At 39.6% G+C, this 20,772-nt stretch overlaps 1 protein-coding gene across 10 annotated transcripts in view; it reads left to right on the top strand.

The window, feature by feature from the left end:
• NTNG1 (netrin G1) overlaps positions 1–20,772 on the top strand; it is a 159,381-nt gene that overhangs the window by 61,528 nt on the left and 77,081 nt on the right. For all 10 annotated transcript variants that reach the window (XM_069862570.1, XM_069862571.1, XM_069862579.1 and 7 more), the window contains exon 3: positions 5,440–6,080. In XM_069862570.1, the coding sequence (XP_069718671.1) occupies positions 5,440–6,080 (641 nt within the window). The remainder of the gene's footprint in view (positions 1–5,439; positions 6,081–20,772) is intronic.

The following is a 20,772-nucleotide window of genomic DNA, read 5'->3' as shown; positions in this document are numbered from 1 at the left end:
CAATGCACTTTCAAGCTTAAAAGTGCATGAAGTTGTTAAGCATTATTATTTATTTTCAGCCAGTCAGATACTCACTGATTTAATCTTTTTAAGTCTTTCCAGAAGTTATTGATTTAAACATGCTTTTATTTTCTTTTTGCTGGTTTTGGAGAATGTATATATTGTTCAGCCTACAGCTCAGAGTTCAAAGCGCTTGTCTGGCCACCCAGATGCCTCTCACTTGGGAGCTCTGTGAAAGAGCATCAAGTCTTCCACCGAGATTTTAGCACTTTTTCTTTCTTAACATAAAATGCTGTCACTGCAGTGATGAAAGGCTATTGATGGAAAAATGTTCTTGTCTACAGCCATCCCTGTCTTCATCACAACAATAATTCCGCAGACATTGACCGAGATGCTCTCAAACTAGCTAATGGATGTAGAGAGTTTGATAACATCCATTGTCATGCGACAAATTCTGTGTCTTGCCAACCCTCCACCACCCTGACTGCTCGCCATTAGTAGGACAATGCCTAATGAGTAGTATTTCCCAATAAATGGTTTTGTAATCTGTCTCTGTCATGGTAAACACGTAATTCCTGGTTAGAAACCAAATGCAAAACATAAGCATTAGGGCAGTTGCTGCTTTTAGCTATTTCTGTCTAATTAGTCACCTGTGATGTACAGCACAGTACCAGGCAAACTACTTGTGATGATCTTTTGGAAAGGAAAAGGTATACTCTGTTATTCCAAAAGTGTGACTTGAATGCAGTAATTTACTGCACAACCTCACTCCAAACGTGACTGGGGCTATATTTATTTCTCGTGCATCTGAGGTAACTACCTTGAGGCAGCAATATAGGAATTGGTCACTGTGACTCAATTCTTGAAAATTTATTTTGCTCCTTCTTAAAATCTTGGCCTGTTTGACCTCAGCAGCCTTCACCAGTTTGAAAATGCAAGTTATAATCCTCTGTAGAGACTTAGCCAGGTGTCTATTACAGCATGTAATCTGTGATACAGCTTCTTATACTCGCGCTGCAGAAAAGTTAAGCCCCTCTGTCATTGTTCCTGAGTAAAAAAGTCCATGAGGTTTTAGTGTGGACACGAGGCAGATTGAAAGAAGCAACATCTTCAATCAAGCTCTAAGCCTGTGTGGGTGCCACTGGGGAGCCATCCTGTTGAGGGGCAGGTGGCTTCACCTGAGTGGCAGCACTTGGACTTTAACCCTTGAATGGCAGCTGCAACACCACTGCCAGGTCCCCCGCTGACATGCAAAGGTCATACTACTGCTAGCCCTCTGGTTTTAATGGAAATTCTCAGTCTAGGATCACTGTCCTCGCCATCACCAAGTTGTTCTTGAAGATGCACGCAGTAAGACTCACTCCTGCCCGTCGGGAGCAAGGCCAGCCCCGAAACCCCCTCCTGGGCAGGGACACTTGCAGAGCAGATCAGACACCACCATAAAATTCAGCCTGGCTGGCACAAACATAAATCACTGTGTGCTAAAACAAACTAAATCCAGCTAATTGAGGGGAAACCCTACAGGGACCAGTCAGCCCTGGTTAGCAGCTTCTCAGGTAATTCTGCTTTTTCCAGCCAGGGCCGAGCATGATGAAATTGTGTGCTATAGCCACATGCCTTTGTTGTGCCTCTTCCTAAAACCAAAACTTTTAGACTGTCAGTGGTTTTGGTAATATTTTGAATTCCATTAGCAGCATAAAACAAAATAAATAGCATTCTAATTTGCCTGCCTGCAAGGAGCTATTTAATACCAATCTCCAATTACCGTACAGGAAATAGTGGGTTTTGTTTAGTTGGTCATGCTGTTGGGAAAGCTTCAGCTACCTTTTATGCTAATTGGCAGTAAAGTGTTTAGAAGTATTTATTAGCGTTTAATTATTTAGCATTCTCCTAATGGCTTAAATATAATTTAGAAAAGTTATAAATATTTTCCACTTTGTCTAGCTGAAGAACTGCTGATTGGAAGGCTTAAATGAAGATCTATTTATGGCTGCCTGCTGGTCACAAAATTACTGACAGCTGCTAATGCTCCAGTCCATTAGATGCCCCCAACACAGAATGGGCTTAGTTTTCACAAACCAGGGAAAGTTTTTCGTTGTTGTATTCATTTTACTGAGATAGAGGTTTTAAAGAGGATTATCACAGAGATCAAGACATTAAAATATGTAACTCATCCCAGTTAAATTAATTGTTTTCATACTAATATGTATTAAGGGACGTTCATGTTGTGTAAGACCCCTTTGCACGGTTTTGGTAATGTAAGTACAATTTAACATGCAAATTACATTGAAGATGAATTAGAAGCAGTTTAAAGTCAAGTTGCTGCTAGAGAAAATGGGAATCTGATTCCAAGCCTCTGAAACAATAATCATGTTAAATATTTCAAAATTACATCAGCAACTGCCCTGTCAATATGCAGGGAGGATCTTACCTGAACTCATCATTTCATTCCCCTTCCCTGTGTTAGAATTCAGGACAGTTATTTTATCGGCTTATATCAGCTTAGGGGTTTTTTTCCCTTGTAATTTCCTCTAGAATACTGAACTCCATGCAGGTTATTTTGGTGTCATCAAATCATTCACCTCTTAAAAAAGAACTATGTGCTATAAAATCAAAAGAAGAATTTAGTTTATTGGGGAGGATATGCCTGAAGCTTTTTATTAGCATTCTCATTTGCAGGGATGTCCCCAGGCTTTCAGTGGTGATATTACCTCCGGTAAGAGTTTTAGGTGCAGGACAACACAGCAATTCTGGCCCATTTCTCACTATATTCTGCTATTAATTGGAATAGTTTCATCTTTCCCAAAAAGCTTTGTGCCCACAGAGATGTAGACTACCATCCAGTAGTAAGCTAGGGCTGATTTTTAGCATTCCCTGCACCATTCTTTTGGTTACCTTATTGCTATCAGTTCTCCTGATCTTCCTGCACCCACACTAGCTTGTGTTTTGTTAGAGCCCTGTCTCCCAGTGTTTTCTGATTATGTTGTCACCTCAGCTTTTGCTAAAAAGGTAAAAGCGAAAGAAAAAGAGCACAAAAGAAGTCAGCTCTTACATACAGAAAGAAACAATACATCCCACACAATCTGGGTTATCCACTAGAAGTCATAAAACGTGCCTTCGCCAGCATCCAGGACTAGCAGATAAGAACAACTTTAGTTTTTAACATGAAGAATCACAACAGACTCAGTGGTTGGTTGTGCAGCAGGAGCCCAAAGCCATTCCTCAGCAGTGCTTAATGCACCTGTCTGGCTAACCGGGAGCATTTATTTGCTGGGTTTCAATACCCGTGACCTCTCAGTGAAGTTGCTTTTGCCAAAGTGATGACAGAAGGATATACGTTATAGGTACAGAGGCAGCTTCATAGTGACAGGCACAAAGTGACTAGATTTTTCTAGTAAACTTCAGAAAGGTGTGATTTATGTAGCTCTGAGCATTTTCTGCAAAATTGATATTTACATCTAGTCAAAGGGTCTGGAACCTTACAGATTTCAAAATATGTGTACATTCCCTAAGGAAAAGAAGAGGCCTAAGTAAGTTAGCAAATCCTGGTATTTGTCTAATATATTAAGTGGAGCTCAAATAATTAAAATATTTGGTGTTTTCTCTGTTCTGCTTAAAACTTATTTTTGATTTTCACTGTTTTATTCAAAAGGAAGGCATAGAAATAGCAACCATGGGCTTGAAATCGGAGCCATAGCAGGGACTTATTATAGACATGCTTTACAGAGTATTTCCAGTTACAGCTGTGTGCTTTGAAGCTGTCAGTGTAACAAGCAGTGTGCTACTTTTCGAATAACCCTTTTTGTTGTCTTGTAGTTTTTTTCCAATCTTTGAGCAGTGAATTGTTGTCAGTTTTAGCATTCAGCTCTATTAATAGGAAAGACAGAGAGAAAGAAAATAGTACTTCCCTGCCCAGGTAAGAGGAAGTTGCCAGTGGGGAGGTCAGAGTGAGCGCAAAGGCCTTTTGCTTGTGTTTCATGGGAGTATGTCAAGAAGCAAAGCAGTGACCAAGATGGAAACTCATGTTAGAAACCTATTTCCCACACTGTATGGCATTGAATCGCCTCATTATCTTGAGGTGGAGAGAAGCATAAGTGTAATTATAAGAAAATAAAAGGTTGATTATTGTACCAGGGCTTGTTCTGTTTTCAGGGTAGGTGGGGGGAACTCTGATTAATGACAATAACAGCTATGCTTATACCCCTGTCGAGAAGTGTTAGGTATAGGCATATGCATGTTTTACCCCAGCAGTGCTGACCATCAGTGAAAAGAGGCTTGGCTTCCTCTACAATTGGACAGTAAGGCAGAGAGGAGGATATACAGCAGTGGTTGCTCTCTTGAACAAACACAGAATGAACAAGTATCAAAGTATTAATGTACTGTTGAAAGCTGAAATTAGATAGATGTTATTTAGTACAGCCTATAGGGTCTGATATCTTGGCAAGATATCCCCAATCTGCAGAGAAAATAGCCTTTGTGAAGAAGCAGAAGATTGTAATGTGCAAGTTAATGCATCAAAAGGCCAGGAAGAGAATAATTCACTTTCACCTTGCTACAAAGGACAAACAGCAGTAAAAGCTGTGCACTATTGGCAAGCTTTTTTTGTTGCTGTTTTTAACTCAACCCCCAGTTCAGAGCTCCAGCCACCTCGGCAGCATTCCAGCAGGAGCTGCTGACATCTCCTACCTAATCAAGTACTGGATTATCTTGTCCTGATAAATTGGAGCCAGAGCCTCATGAAGAGTCTTTCCTGAAGTACTTCGCTACCCTGTAATAACATGGCAGATGTCTAAATCAAGCCTCAGAGCTGGCAGAGCACTGTTTTTTCTAATGGCTTTTGGTGGTGAGTGCTACGCTGGAAGCACAGTTAAGCATGATAAATGTCACACCCCAGGTGAAAGGGAACTTGAAGGTATACTGGGTACTGGTTCATACCGAGTACCTATGGGCTGCATTTGCTGACCTCAAAACATTTGCTCTAAAAATTATGTCTTTTATAACCAGAGCTTTTGAGGAATGTACTTGTTTTAAAAAAGAAATTCTCTTCAGCTGCTGCATCTTTCTAGGAAAAGTCGCAGTTACTGAGTTATTAGAGACCTGCCTGCTGTTCTTGGTTTTCTGTGACTCAATTGCTGGCCCAGGTTGCTCAGGGTAAATAAACTCTTTTCTTTCTCTGAAACATACTAAGAAAAATGTTAATGTTAGAGAAGCAAGGGTGCTATATATATGTGTGTGTGTTTGTACGTTTACTTCAACTGGCAAAATAGCCAGGATAAATCTCATTAAGATAAAGGTATCTCTTGCAAGCATTTATGCTTTGTTTCTTGGTTTCACCTCTGAATTAAAAGCAGTGGTTCTCATGTGCCAGACAAAAAACATCTTTATGTGTCACAGTCACCTCTACCATGCCTCTTGTAACACTGCTTTGCTCTTTTCCAGGGCAATCCTTACATGTGCAATAATGAATGTGATGCAAGTACCCAAGAACTGGCTCATCCTCCAGAACTGATGTTCGATCTTGAAGGAAGACATCCTTCCACATTTTGGCAGTCTACGACTTGGAAGGAATATCCAAAGCCTCTTCATGTTAATATCACACTTTCCTGGAACAAAACCATTGAGCTGACAGATAACATAGTTATCACTTTTGAATCTGGCCGTCCAGACCAAATGATCCTGGAGAAATCACTCGACTATGGACGAACATGGCAGCCCTACCAATATTATGCCACAGACTGCTTAGATGCTTTCCACATGGATCCAAAATCAGTGAGGGATTTATCGCAGCACACAGTCCTGGAAATTATTTGCACAGAGGAATACTCTACTGGGTACATGACAAATAGCAAGATAATCCACTTTGAAATCAAAGATAGATTTGCTTTTTTTGCTGGACCTCGACTACATAACATGGCTTCTCTTTATGGACAGCTTGACACAACCAAGAAGTTAAGAGATTTCTTTACCATCACGGACCTGAGGATAAGACTGCTTAGGCCAGCAACTGGAGAAATATATGTAGATGAGCAACATCTGGCACGCTACTTTTATGCAATTTCAGACATAAGGGTATACGGAAGGTAAGAGAATATATACCATTAAAAACAGGCCTGTATGTTCAGTTTTAGAGGTTATTCAAAACCATTTATTTCCTCAAACATGACAACATTTTCTGCTGAGACATTGGAAATCTGGCACAGTTGAAGTCTGCTTCTAGTCAGAGTAGAAGTTTCTGACTCAGTGGCACAAAGTCCTGGGTGTTTGCCGTCACTAGCCTGGGAGTTTGAACCCTAGGTCTCAAAAGCAGGGTAATACCAGCAGTTTCTGTTTTACCAGGACATTTTCTGCTTTCTTAAAGTTAAAGCCTCACCTGGTAGCAATTAACTAAAAAGAGAGATTCTGTCTTATCATTTGACTTTCTCAGGCCTTTAATGTAAGCTGTGATTGATACAGCAGCCCTTGTGTAGACCCTTCCCACTAGATCCAGCTGTGAAATGCGTATGAAAGGGGAAGGCGGCGGATATTAGACTCCATTCCTTGTACTTTAATTAGCTCTGAAATGCAGTGAAGCTGAAGTAAAATGGAAAAAACCAACAGTGTTTTGAAAAGACTGATTTGAATATAACAAAGATGATTACTCAGCTGGGTTCAAGACAAATAGTTCCCTCTGGGGCAAGCAGTGGCTGGTATCAGGTGCCGTAGTCCTAAGAATAATAACTGTGCAATGACATTCCTATCGGGAAATTTTCTTCTGAACTCAAACTAGCAATTGACTGATGACCTCAAGCAGGAGGGTGATAGCCTTTACGCATGTCTTGGATGCCAATTTGTTCAGAAGAAATAAATGGGAGTTACTCTACTAGAAATTCACTCACCTCTCTAATGTACCTTTTCCCTCTCCTCTGTTCCATCTATAGAGAGTTCAAACCTTCCTCTGTTTTTTTTTGTTTGGTTGGTTTTTTTTTTAAGAGAAGCTAAGTATTGAAAGGAACAGAAAAGCTAATGTGTCTTGGAAGGCCAGGGCATTTTTGCAGACACAGGACTGAGTGAAAAAATGTAGAGACAGTGATTATATAAAACACTGGTGACTATATTTTTGTTACTCCCATAGTGACCTTGCCATTTTCTGCCTCTTGTGTACAAGCCTTTTATGTTCATAAGCATTTCCATATTGCAAAAATCGAAACACAGAATCAAAATAGAAGCAAAGTACTGTGATTTAATCTATTGAAAAATATTTCTCTAACTTCATATAAAGGAAGAATTGATGCCACATGCAGATTTGAATGCATAAGCACTTTTGCACTGCCGATAAAATTTTAAATGACATCAAAATACATTTCTTAGGACCATAAATGTAGCGTGTAGCTACAATCTTCTGTGTCCATACCCAATACCTATTCACATGTACAGAATCACTAATTTAATGTGTGAAAGTATAAGATAACTGTTGCTGGTTTAAGAATTCTTATTGTAACTCTCATTAGTTACTGAACAAATTATTTTTCTGAAGTATCTTGGGAGGACTAAGTAGATCATGGACAGCTTAAGATACTGTTTGAAATCATTTAGTAACATTAGCCTCACTATATGAAAAAAGTCTTCTATTTAATGTGTGTACCTTCTCCATTGGACTCCTATATAGGTTAGATTTACATAGGTATCAAAGCTCAGGATCTGAAGGTCCTTACACTTTCAGGAAAAGCTGCTCCCCATCTGAAAGCTCATTTGGAGCTTAATCTGAGTTCAATTAGACTATCAGTACTTTATCAAAGAAAGCATCTGAAGGATTAAAAATTTGCATTGCGTGCAAATTAGAAACAGAAACCTTCTGAGCACATCTGGGGCATGGCAATCTTGTGAAACATTATCTATAGAAATGAAGCGTGACTGTACAGAGAGCTTATCTGATGCTGATGCTTGTTGTCTAAATGCTGCAGTAATTGGACACGTGCTTTAAAAGAAGTATCTGATGTGTAATAGTATCTCACTAGATTAGATTCATGTGAATTCTTATCACTCTTCTGCTAATGAGAAGAACAACTCTTTGGGGGTTTGTTGGCCTTTCCTTCAGTGTGTAGTGAGACCTCTTTGTTACAGACTTTATGGTTTTGTTTACTGCTAAGTAGCTGTGGGCCTGCAGTATGCAGCCCCAACTATTTAGTCACATCAAATGTAACTTGTCACCTGGTTTTAGGTATTTTTGGTTTCCTACCAGAAACTTTGTAGGGCCTCCCCCTTAAAAGTCTCCAAATCAGCATTATAGGGTCCTGGTATGGCCTGAGCATGGGAACATGATGGAGGGGACCAAGCTTTGCCAGGGGTTTTGTGCCACTGTTCCTGATTCAGCTGAACTTTCCAGACATTGCACATTAATTTCTGATGTTAACTGGAAAGTAAGTATCTTTTTTATTATTATTTTTTGCTACAGTGATTCATATTTTGGGCTTTGAAACCTAGATATACATTTAGTAAAGCTAGATTAGACTGTTCTATGAGTGCAGGATACAAGGAGACATTACCAAGGAGCTTGAGGTGGTAGATAAGTTATGCTAGCAGACATGTTTTAAAGTCCTTTTTACTGAAAAAAATAATCTGTAGGTTAAATATAGTTTAAATCACCAAAGCTCATAAAAGCATGTTTCTAAAGGCAGCATGAAATGTAATTTGTTTCACACTGTAAGGATCAATAACAATGAAAAGCATCTATCTTAAAGCTGCCATATTTAATATACAAGATGCTGTGGCGGTTAATACTTCACAACAAATAATAGGTAGGAGATTTTCCCACTTAATATAGGGTTTGTTTTGTCATTGCTTTGCATTCTGGTGTGAAATAAGCCTGATGTATGTTGCATTAGAGATAAAAACCTGTGTACTCTCAACAAATGCCTTACCTCCTCTATTACTACCTGTTTATTCATCTTCAATGTACCACTTCCATTGTGTATTTATTAAGATGATAAAAAAAGGAAATGTGGCTGTTAGCAATTTCAGCAACCCCATTGTGCCTGCATTATTCAAGAAACCTAATAATCCACATGAACCAATTCTGACTTACTGATGGTCTGCTTCACTAAATCAGGGTGATTTTTTTCTAGTGAATAATGGACGATGTAGTGTGCCAGTACCTTAATTAAAGAGAGCCTCTCTTAGTCTTGATCTCATTTTAATTTACAGGATAATACTACAATAATATCACTAATGGAAGGTACATTAAAGGGCATCAAGTAGCATTAGCTGTATTAAATTATGGCACTTGTGTTAATTAACTGCTGAAGCAAGATGGTCCTAACGGCTAGAAAGGTCGACTAATGCATAAATAAAGTCTTCTGGGATGGGAAACTAAGCAGGAGTAGACATATTTCCCCTCATCTGGCCTTGCTGCAGAGAATCAGAGCGTGTCCTGGGTAGTAACCTCAGAAAGGTTTCTCTCACTTTGCTCCCTTGCAGTCATGGCCTGGACTGTCTGTGGACTCTGCCTGTCTTCAATTCCTTGTGAAGGACAGTCCTGGAAGTAAGCTGTGAGGCACAGCTCCCTTATTTAACACTTTTTTTTTTGTAGGAGAAGTTCCCTAAAATCCTGATAATAATTCCTTTGAAGTCAAGCAAAAGGTTCTCAGCAGATTTTGTATCAGGCTGCTAAAGGTTTAATCACATTCATTCCAAAGTATTTTTGCTTTAAGTGTTATTGTCAGTGACATGTATTGTAAATTAATTCTGGATGCTAGTAAAACTGCATCGCCTCAGTGGGTGACAGAATGACTAGCTGGCTAAAACAAAGGATCTTGTTGCTTTTGGGTGATTAGGGTTTGATCTAAGAGCTACCAGTTTCCTCATGACACCAGAATATGTAGTCTCTGTACAATGTTATCAAGCCCTTTGGAAGTTATTTTTATACTCTTCTTGCCTTGAAGTTTCTGTATTTAAGCCCCGGGGTTTTCTGACCCTGTCTCAACTACGATTGCACTTCCAGCAGCAACAGAAACCTCTCACAGCAAGTGAAAAATATCCTCGGTTTTAACAGTTTCTTGCTCTCACATCATCTCATCTGAATTTAAAGCCATTTCAGAATCTGAATAAATTACTCTGAAGGAAAGCATATTTGCTGCTTGGGGAGCTGGGGCTTTTTTGTCTTTTTAGTTAGCCTGCCCCTCCTGACAGCTGTGACCCGAACCACTCAGCACTGCTATGATGGGTTGGGGGAGGCGAGCATCCCTCCTCTTCCAAAAAGCTGATCTACCTTCCTGAGCCAGGAGTTTGCGTTGCTACCTGCAGTGGACAATCACACCATAAAGGCTGGTTTGTACCAGGTTTCATCCTCTGGTTTATTCTACATATCCATTCCACAGATGGATTAATTGGATTAAACCTGTATGTTATGCTGGCATACACTTGACAATGCTGTAATAATATCCCTCTGTAATTTACCCAAAAGGAGAACATTGCCCTAGGGAAGAGGTAATATATACAAGTGCTTTAGTTTTATTTATAATAGAAACTGTTTCTGTTAATGTTCAGCTCAGAACCAGACCATCAATATGACAATATGTAGGCTTCAAGCTTCTAAGGAGACAACTGAAAACCATTCTTGTTTCTAGTATTTATTTACCATACTTGAATACTCTTTGTTTTATGAGAACACTTGCATAAGCAGCTTATTCCCCTTTGAGATTTTCACTAGTATTTGGAGGGAATCTAGCAGTTTCTCCAATTAAATTATGAACTCATTAGAGAATAGGAAAGAAAAAGAATGTATGTATTTAAAAGCATGTCAATTTATCTTTAACTCCCAAGTGCAATTAGCTTTTTTTAATATATCTGCTAAGGAAAATGGTCTTTCATTTTCTGTAAACAAATCTAGGATAATCAGGAATTGAAATAATTAAGTGGTCACTATGATTTTTCACACATGAGCATTCTCAAAGGTTTTGCTCAGTAGTGATGTCCTGGATGACTTTTACTCCTGCCTATGTTCAAATAATATTGTTTCCACCCTCTGTCCTCGTGACACAAGTCCTGTCCATCAGCTCAGAGTGGTCTCAGTCTTGCAGTGGCTGGAAGGGAAGCAGAGCATTAGAGTCTGGATGGCTGACTAGGTCTCTAATTCTGCCATGCACCTTTGAACTGAGTGGGTTTAAATCACCAGGTTTCACTCACCGTCTTTGCTCATTAGCATTTGATGATCTTTTCTTGGCTCATTTTGCAAGATGTCAAGTATTTCCATACTGATCTCCCCCAGCTGTCTTTCAAGGAAGCTCAGTATCATGCAGGATCAGGGTGTTTGAAGAGAGGCACCAAGCCTTTTTGTAGTATAATTCATTTTGCCATTGAACATTAAAGGAGTAGAGATGAAACTCCTGATGAAAGAAATGAGAAATTTTCTTTCTGTATTGCTTTGTATGCTGAAAAGCTATCCAAAGAGCCTTTCTGAATAAATTCAGTGATTCCGGTATCTTGCAGAAACTTTCTTTCCTTTAAGCTTTTCATTTCAAAATATTTCAGTTTAATGCAAACACTGAAATAAGCTTAAGGATCGTCCGGATCACATTTATAAATGATTCCTGGCACAGGAGTGTCCTTCAGGTTGAATTTAAAGCTGGAGTGATACAGCATATTATCATCTTAAAAGTTTAAAATTTCCAACTGTTTTACAAGTAATAGGAACTACCAACTTGTAGGGTTGGGGTTTTTTCCTTTGGTTTTTTATTTTAACATTCTGATCCCTTCCATGGCTATCAGCATGGTGAGATTGCCTGCCGTTTGTTTTGTCCACCTCAGTACCTAATTACACATGCTTAGGAGCTGATATTTCCTGAATACTCCTCACATGTGAAGTGCCTCAGAAGGTAGTAGTTGAACCCAGAATATCCATGTGCTTTCTCTTAACACAGGTGGCGTTTCTCTCTCTCAGATAATCTTTTTCATTAGTTGTGATAGATGAGCCATCATTCAGCTGTGATTTAGGGAAATACTTGAAACTAAGATAATTAACTTTCCTCTTATTTCCATTAGTACAGTTCTGTAGTAAATGCTGTGTATCTCTCCCTATATGTTATGGAGACGAGGGGAGGACAGAAGGAAGGAAAAAAGGCAAGGAAGGACAGAATTAAAGAGGCTGTCCCAGCTTCTGTTTAAAAGAAATGAGATAAAACCACACCTCTCAGTCTTTTCATCCTCTCATCTTCATTTAAGGCAGCTGATGCCTTCATCATTTAAGCAGGACAGTTCTGCTAAGTCCAGTGATACAATCACACAGAGACACCTATTCAGAAGAACGGAAAGTGAATTAGTAAAGGTGAAGGTCTAACAGTCTCATTACATGGGATCTGTGAGAACCCTTCTGCTTTTGAGTCTGTCTCTGGGAGTAATGGGCCTCAGCAGTACTAGTGCACAAAGGGAATTGTCATGTTTCTTACTTGATAAGAGCAGGCTGTAATGCAAATGAGTCTGCACCAAAGATCAAGTAAAACATCTTGTTAAATGGGCTGAACAACAGGGTAAGTTTTCAACAGTGCTGCACGTCTGTTTTCATAGAATATAATCTTGTTCATGGAAAAGTAATAAAAGTGCTACAGAAAGAAATGGCAATGCTGTGAATTTCGCAGGCAGTAATATAGTCAGGGAAAAGGAGACAAGAGGCTATGCTGCAGGTAGTATTCCCAAGAGAAAGTCTGGCTGCTGACGTGTTCAGGAAAGCATAATGTTGGCTGCACCCTTTGCAGGATAACAGTCTGTGTCCTGGTTAGATTCATGGGACATAATAGAAATGAAAGGATGCTGAATGGCAAGAGGCATCCTAATGACACTAGGAGGGAGCAGGAACTGGAGAACTTCTTAATATATTACCACTGCTATATGAGACCACCTTTAATTTTTGCAGCACACTGGGTCCTTGGAGCCTTAGATTCTGTCCATCAACAGCATCTGGTTGCTTACACAACAGTTCATCCAGAGTTCTAAGCAAGCATCAATTACCAAAAAGGAATGATTGGTATGACTTTTATGCTGGAAATGTTGCCATACTGTGGAGTAACGTAGCTGTACTTCAGTGATGATTATTTTGACATTTCTGGGGTGATGACCACTGTTTTAAAATAAGCCTAAAACCAAACAAAAACAATTCAAACAGGAGCTGATCATCTATAGTTTCATACTGTGGGTTAAATCCAACTAGGCCTTGGGACGTACTATGGATAATGCAATGCATAAGGTACGTATACATGCCCATATCCCAGTGCTGGAGGGCAGTTTTCTAAAGTTATATTCTTTCTTTGAACCTTTGAGTCAATCCTCTGACTTTGATGTTTGTGAAAACATCAATAGTTGTCTGCTTCTTCCTTGTCAACGCCCTGGAAGAGCTTGTGATTCTTTTCATTTTCATCCTTAAATCCATTTCTGTTTTCATGGGAGCTATGCAGAGTCTCTCTCTTCTCTGCCGTGCAGTATCCTGCCTTCCACCCTCTCTAGATGTGTGTTGGCCTGTAGTATGAGCCAGTATCTAATATATGAAGTTTTATAGAGTACTTTGAAATACACTTAAGAAAGATTGGTAGAGAAGCACAATGGATCATTATAATCTGTCCTCCTTGCACCATTACTGGTACGAATGTTAATGATATGTTGTCCCAGTGCTGTCCCAGTGACAGAGGGACATAGTGGTTCATGTTTAACTGCCATCAGTATTTCTGTTATGCTGCACAATAAACCTATTAACAACCAAAAAGATAAAATTTGATTACAATAAAGCTATATACATTGAGATATGCGTCTTCGCACTCAACTAATTACTTGCCAGTGAACGTTTTCACTTTGCTCAGTGACATGTGGTATATAAATCATTACAATATGTTAAATGCAAATGGTTGGTAATAGGGTAACCATCTGCTCACTGTTGGGAAGTTAGCAGAGGAGTATAGTAAGCTGTACTTCTAATAATGATGCTAAACTCACATCCCTGAAATACCAAATATCTAAAACCAGCTGCCTTCACTAATGCCAGCGTTACTAATACATCTCTTACCCTTTTCATTTTCAGAAGCAAACCGCATATTGTAAGAGGTAATTTTATTCTTCAGCATGAACTTGACTTCAAGGCTAGTCTGTAACAGCACTGTGAACCACTATATCTCAGAGCCTGATCTTTTTCTTGGACTGTGTTGAGTGCTTTTGAGCAGCCAATAAATAATCATGCTGCCCACTCTTCTTGGGACCTCTTTTTGTCCACAGATATAATTAAAACTCTCTTCCTCCCTTAACCCGTGCTGCCAGGCCCTATTTCAGGGATGACATGATTTTGTAAGTGATAGATAGTTGGCACATTGCTGTCTGGTAACGTATTACACCAGGGACCATAACAGAGTGCCTTCCATCTAATAACCTACCATACCCTATAAGCATTAAAGATCACCACTGTAAAGAGGGATCAGTTAATTTGCCACAGACATGTATTATCAGGGGCTGTCATATACCTTCATAGTAAGCATTTCTGGATACCCAAGTGACAAAGTAATGCATTGGAAAATTAGTACTGGGACAAGAGTGAAGGACTGTCTGTCAAAGTTGAGGCTGTGCCTTCAAGCTAGAGCAGGTCCTTCTCTCCTTACACATTCAGTCATCTGCTGGTCAGGGTCACTGTCACAGTGCTGATGTGCAGGCTCCCCCATCAGTAATATATTGCATTATTGCCTATCAGAGAGATGAGTATGTTCCTGTACTGAATTCCCAAGACATGGCTCTCAGCATTAAAGAAGATGAGGGATTAATTCAGCTCCAACTGTCTGAATGGAAAAGTTGGTGATTTCATCAAAGTCAGATGCTGGTGCTGCCATGGCTTTCTTATACCGCGTTGGCAGAGAGAGTTTGGTCTTTGTCTGGGGGTCTATATCTGGCATGGCAGTGTCTGATTTAAGATTGTGCTTCCAGGGAAGTACCTGCAGGGGAAGAGGCTGGGGAGAGCTTGTTAGCGTGGTGGTTTCTTAGCTGTGGGATGAATTACAGAATAAGATGCTTGCTCTCCAGGGACTCAGAAAGCGGTGGTTTTGTGTAGGTGTGCTGTCCTGCAAAGGTTTCCAAGTTTAAAAAAAATGTTACAGACAGACGTTTTTGTGCTTACACATTTTCCTTTGTTGCCTCGCAAGAAAAGAATTGCTGGCTGAAAGCTGCACACACTTGGTTACTCCATTTTGATTCACAGTGAACACTTGCCTGTTTCAAAATGGGGTGTCTGCACTTTAAAGTTATCTGGAGCATTTATAGACAGAGCTGGTGTGATGAGCAGCACTTTATAATACCTCAAAGGCATGGTGCCAGAGCTGGGAATTTGATAAGCCAGAGTCCTGAATTGGATTTCAGCAATGGTCACAAGTTTTAGGAAGCTCTCATTTGAAATTGCAAGGAGGGGAAAAACAGGATTCTTTCTCTTAAATTGCATTAGTCTTATTGAACTGAAGCATTGCTTCAGTTCCCAGAACACTTTATATATATATTAATGCAAGTTACCAGAGAGAGAATGGTTGCTGGACTGCTTATTGTTTCTGACTTATATATTTGGTAAAACTGATTTTACTCATTTCCCCATTTAAATCCCTCGTGCATTAAGGACCTTTATACTTTGGGATGGTGTTTACTGAAGTTGTCATAAACATAGTAATTTTAACTTCTTTGATTTGATAATGCTTCTGTAGTGTTTGTGTTTAAGCCTGTTCAGAAAAAAACAGGCCAAGCCATGTGAACATGAACTGAAGTCCAGGAACCTTTGGTAGCCTTTGTTCAGGAGAGGGAACATTAAATTCATTCCCTCAGTAGGTGATCCCTCACATTTTATGTATGCTGCTAGCATTCATTGCAACACAGATGTCCTGGTCATCAGATGCCTGTCATGTGTAGCTTTTGAGGAAGAGAGAGAGTCATTTCAGAGGTTTGGGGGTTTTTAACCTTACCTTGGTGGTATTTCTATAGCCTCATCACATTTGAATTGGTTCTAGATCCTCTCATTGTATTTATTGAACCGTAGGCTGCTTCTTCCCTTCGCTTAGAGCTAGGGGTGTTGATTTTGCTGTGCAAGCACAGCCAGGAATTGACTTTAAAAAAATCCAGGAAATTACCATTCCTGCCCCCCAGTTAGAGCTCAGCAGGTCCCACAACCTTCTGCACTGCTGGGAGAGCAGATATGGTGGAAACAGGGTGCAATGATGGCAGTTGGGACAAGGGAGAGAGCTGCAATATAAGACAGCATCTGTTTTGTCAGTGACACACTTCGGGAAATCCTCCTTCCCTCCTCTCACCCCCGTGTAGCTCCAGCTGCTCATTTCTTACTGTCTTAGCTTCTTTTGTGGTGACCATCACTCCTTCAGTTTTATTGCATGGGGAGTCGCTGCCTGAGTGGCTCAAAGGCAGAAGGGAAACCTGTGGTAGGAATATCTCAATTTACAATGAAAAACTAAACTTATTATTCTTTGTTAATGTGGAAGATTATTTATCATTTAACAAGCTTCATTAAGGTTTCTGTGCTTATGGAACCATGCCTCCCTTCCTTTGAATGCCCCTGAAGTCATTCTTCCAGCAGGACAGCAGAACAGCAAGGAGCCAGTTACATTTTTAATCACTTGTGTCCCATAGGAATTGCAGTCTGTCAGTACGGGCAGCTCCTTCCCCTCTGCAGATTGAAAGATGGGAACTGTGGTTCCAGAATGGTGCGTTGCAGTTACTAATGAGCCAAATACCACACAATCTGAGCGTCATTAGCTGCTGATATTCTGCCACTGAAAATGTTTAACCGATTCTGCAAGCTAGATCTGGAAAAAAAGAGGGTTCATCCCCCTTTTTCATTTGATTTTTTTTTTCTGAATGGGGATTGGAGAAACAGTTGGATGAAAGGAATAGGGAAATGTAAAATAAAATTTAACCTCTCCTCAAAAGAAAGTTTCAACAGCGTAGAGTCCTTACACACTCAAACCAGTTCACACCATTTTACCTTCTCATCAGGTAGATCAGTTAGTCATTGCAGAAGGAGCCTTCAAGGTGGTGATTCTTCCTGAGATTCATCCTTTCAGGTGGATGATTGCCACAGCCTCAGTTCTGACATACAAATATCTCATAGTTTAAAATATACATGTGGACTTTTTTTTTTTTTACAGATACAGAGTCACTGTGTTAAAAGATCAGATTCTGAAATCTCTTCATTCCAACGGCTGTTTCTGGAGACTAATGCAGACTATACATTTTGTGATCTATACATTTGCTTGTCTTTTTGTTAATGCTTCATGAAATACACCTGCTTTAAATAGGAGAGATGCAGGAGAGTGGTACCAACGGAATGACAAAGTGTTGTATCTTGATTCCAAAAGGAGGTTAAGTACATACTTTAAACGTAGGTAATTGGTTTCCTCAGTGTACAGTCATTCCCAGGTTTTGACTAACAAATGCACAATTAAGTGTGTGGCTGACATTCAGCCTGCCTGTGAATTGTGGGGAGAAGATACATATGCTCTGTCTAAAGGCTTGATTCAAAGAGCATTATGTTACATTTTTAGAGACCTTTGGCACTTAAAATGAATCCACCTAGAGGTGGTTTAGTGCTGGCTCTTGAGAGAAATTGGAGATTTTGTAAATTTTGACTATGTTGTATTATACCAGGGCTTTAGAAATATCTCTTGCACTTATTAGGACCACTAAAAATGGGCTTACTCCCAGAGAAAATGTTCTGCAATTTAAAATGGGCTGAGTGTATGCTGTAACAGGAAAGAGGCCTTTCTAAGTATTGTACAAATATTGCTGCGATGCAAACACATTAATGGAACACGAAGTCCAGTCTTTGGTGCCCTGAATGCAGGAGCTTCCCCTAATTCCTATGACATAAAATGTGTACTTTTTTCTATCCTCATAAGCTTAGCACATTTTAAAAGAAACCATGTTTGAAAATTCAGCTGCTGTAACTACACTAGACAAACATAAAGGGGAAAGAATTGTCATGAATTGTAGTTGAGACTTCATCCTAAGAGATTTGCATGCAGCAGGCCAGGGCACTTGTCCTGCCTTGCAGCCGCAGGAGTGGATGGCAGTAACACTGAGAGAAGGCAGCTGTTTTGTCGTGGGTGTTATTGGAGTTCGCAGTCTGCAGTGCAGACTCATCTCAAGAGAAGCCTGTTACAGACCAAGACATTTTTTTCTCCTTATTTTATCAAGTTCTTTATCTTCAGTGGTAAGTGAGCATCTGAAAACCCATAGAATATTATGAAAGGGTAAAACTGAGACAAAACACACAAGAGTTTTGCACAGAAAAAAAGGGGGGGGGGGATAAATATGTTGTATTCTGAAAGCTACATGCAATTTCTGTTGCAAGAAGCTTGGACAGGTGCCAGAAGCTTGTTCCCCTTGTGATATGATTATATCACCACTAAGTCATTTAGTTCAGTTGATTTGCTATATATCATGATGAATCTGTATACAGCAGAAAATCCACAATGTTCTGCTTTTTCCTCTGAGGTTTTCTACCCAACATGAAAGCAAAGAACAGCTTTAACAAGATCTGGAGGCACTTCTGAATCCTATGTAACACTCCTCTCCTGGCTCATGTAGGTCAACAGGAGGAGTTGCTGAGCAGGCATAAGAACAGATGAGGAAAGACATTGAGCAGTAATGGTGGGGGCAGAAGGTCATGACTTCTGTGGGCACCATCCTAAATCTCAGTCTCCTTCCTCCTCTGCAACTCTCTCATTGTGTGAGAGAAAGAACACAGCACTGAAATGTACCAGACAAACACTAGCGCCTTCATCCCCAGAAGTATTACTTATTGCCTAATAAAGTGTCTGTTATCCTTTTCTTTTTGTTTTTTAGTTGCATAATTCAGGAGGTTTCTGATAATTGTGCCCGAGTTCATTAAGGATAACACTCTCCATCGTGGAAGAACTCTCGCTGGATCCTCTCAGTGCCCCTTGTTTCTTCCCACTTACCAGGTCTTCAAGACAAATCCCTCTTCTTTTCAATGGATGGCAACTCTCTGTCATTGTGCAAACAAAAAACAATTCATTTCAAACAGCAGTCTCCTTAAGTCCATGGCATGAAGAATGCTTTAACACAAGGAAGCTGTTGTTCACCCTCTGATTGTCCATGCCTCAAACAGGGTTCTGTCCAGTCTTGCTAGATCTATTTCTTGTAATATGCTGCTGCTTGAAAAATGGCTGCTGACAGACCTTCTTGTATTAGTGACTACTTTATTTTTTTCCCCTCAAATCTAGGTTCTTTCTTTAGCTCAATCTACTAGCTCTCCAGTACTGTTCATAGAGCTATGCATTATGTTTATTTTTTTATATATATGCATACGTTTTACTTCCAGATTAGCTGAAACATTCTTTGAGAACAGAATTTTCCATTGGAGTTTGTGGCTGAGGAAGCCTGCTTGACATTTCAGGGAAAATGGAAAAAAGTTGTATAGGAACTTAAAAGCTATGTTATGCAAGATGGAATTTCAAAGATTTGTTCTTCAGCATAAACATAAACTGATTGGTTTTGTCAGCAGTATTTCACAATTTACTTTCCCCTACGACAGCCTTATATTATTCATAACTTGCAATCTATTCCTTAAATTTTCAGCTATAAGAGTTTCCTGGTGGGGGTCACAGAATATGAAGGCAAGTATTGATTTGAAACATTTGAAATATAAATGAAGTTGTCTAATTCTTATGGTATGTGGCGTATTATAGTCACTGGATCAAATTCAACCTCCCATCATGTCTGTTTTCATAGACAACAAAAACATGTTCCTGAGCCCTCAGTGGACAGTGCAGCTCCTCTCTAGCCTCTGTCTGAACATTCTTTTATTTACCGAGTTTTCATTAAAAACAAACATGAATAATAAATGCTCCAATGCACTTGAAGACCAAAAGCAATCACTATTTTATTCTAGTCTGACATTAGGTCAGAATCTTAAGACTTTGTTTTGGAACTACTGGTCCTTTGCTACTTAGACTTACAGAATAATATCAAAGCAGTATCCTCAACCCCATTTCACAAAGAAGGGCATACGCAAAGTCTCTTCTCCTGTGTCACAGGAATTTGGAGCTAGGGCAAGTATTTAACCCAGTGGCAGACCTGTTTTGGCAAACCAATCAGCACTGGTGATATTGTGACAGGCAGGCATATGTGTGCATCCATATGTGTCTCCTGTTCACTGCTCCAAGGCCAATGCTAAAAGCGAGGTCTCCTGTCCTTTTTCCCATCTGAGGTCTAACAGCTCCTATCCAGCTGCATCTGACAAGTGAATAGCCTTCCCTAGCTCTGGTCACTCACTTCTGAGAAGACCAGGTCATCCATTAGGAGACATACCCACAGGCTGTCTATTAATGTACGACATTCACATTTTTCTTGCATGAGAAGTGAGTAAATTGGCTCCATTGATAGTATTTATTGCAAGCTTTCCAACACTGAAAAGCATTTGGAATTTTACCATCTTCGTATAATTCCATTGACTTGAATAAAACATAATGTTTGCAGAATCCACCAAACTTAATGTCTTCAAGATAACAGTAGGAAGTGTCTATTATGTTATTTTTGAATAGCATAACATGTTATGTTATTTTTGAAAAAGAAAACAAGCTTTCTCTGTGCAAAGTTAGTAACTGAAATGTAGTAGGTGAAAGAAGAAATTTTTTTCCCAAATTAAAAAGAAAAGGCACAGTTAGAACTTCATTCATTTCCTGGACCATTTATAATTAGTCCCAGCAAATAATTTCATTGTGCTGTGTTGTTATACCAACAGGACTAAAGATCAAA

Source organism: Phaenicophaeus curvirostris, chromosome 8 (genome assembly GCF_032191515.1).
Source record: "Phaenicophaeus curvirostris isolate KB17595 chromosome 8, BPBGC_Pcur_1.0, whole genome shotgun sequence".
NCBI classification, from domain to species: Eukaryota; Metazoa; Chordata; class Aves; order Cuculiformes; family Cuculidae; genus Phaenicophaeus; species Phaenicophaeus curvirostris.
Note: the sequence above shows the minus strand (reverse complement) of the source record. Positions and strands in the feature narration are given on the sequence as shown.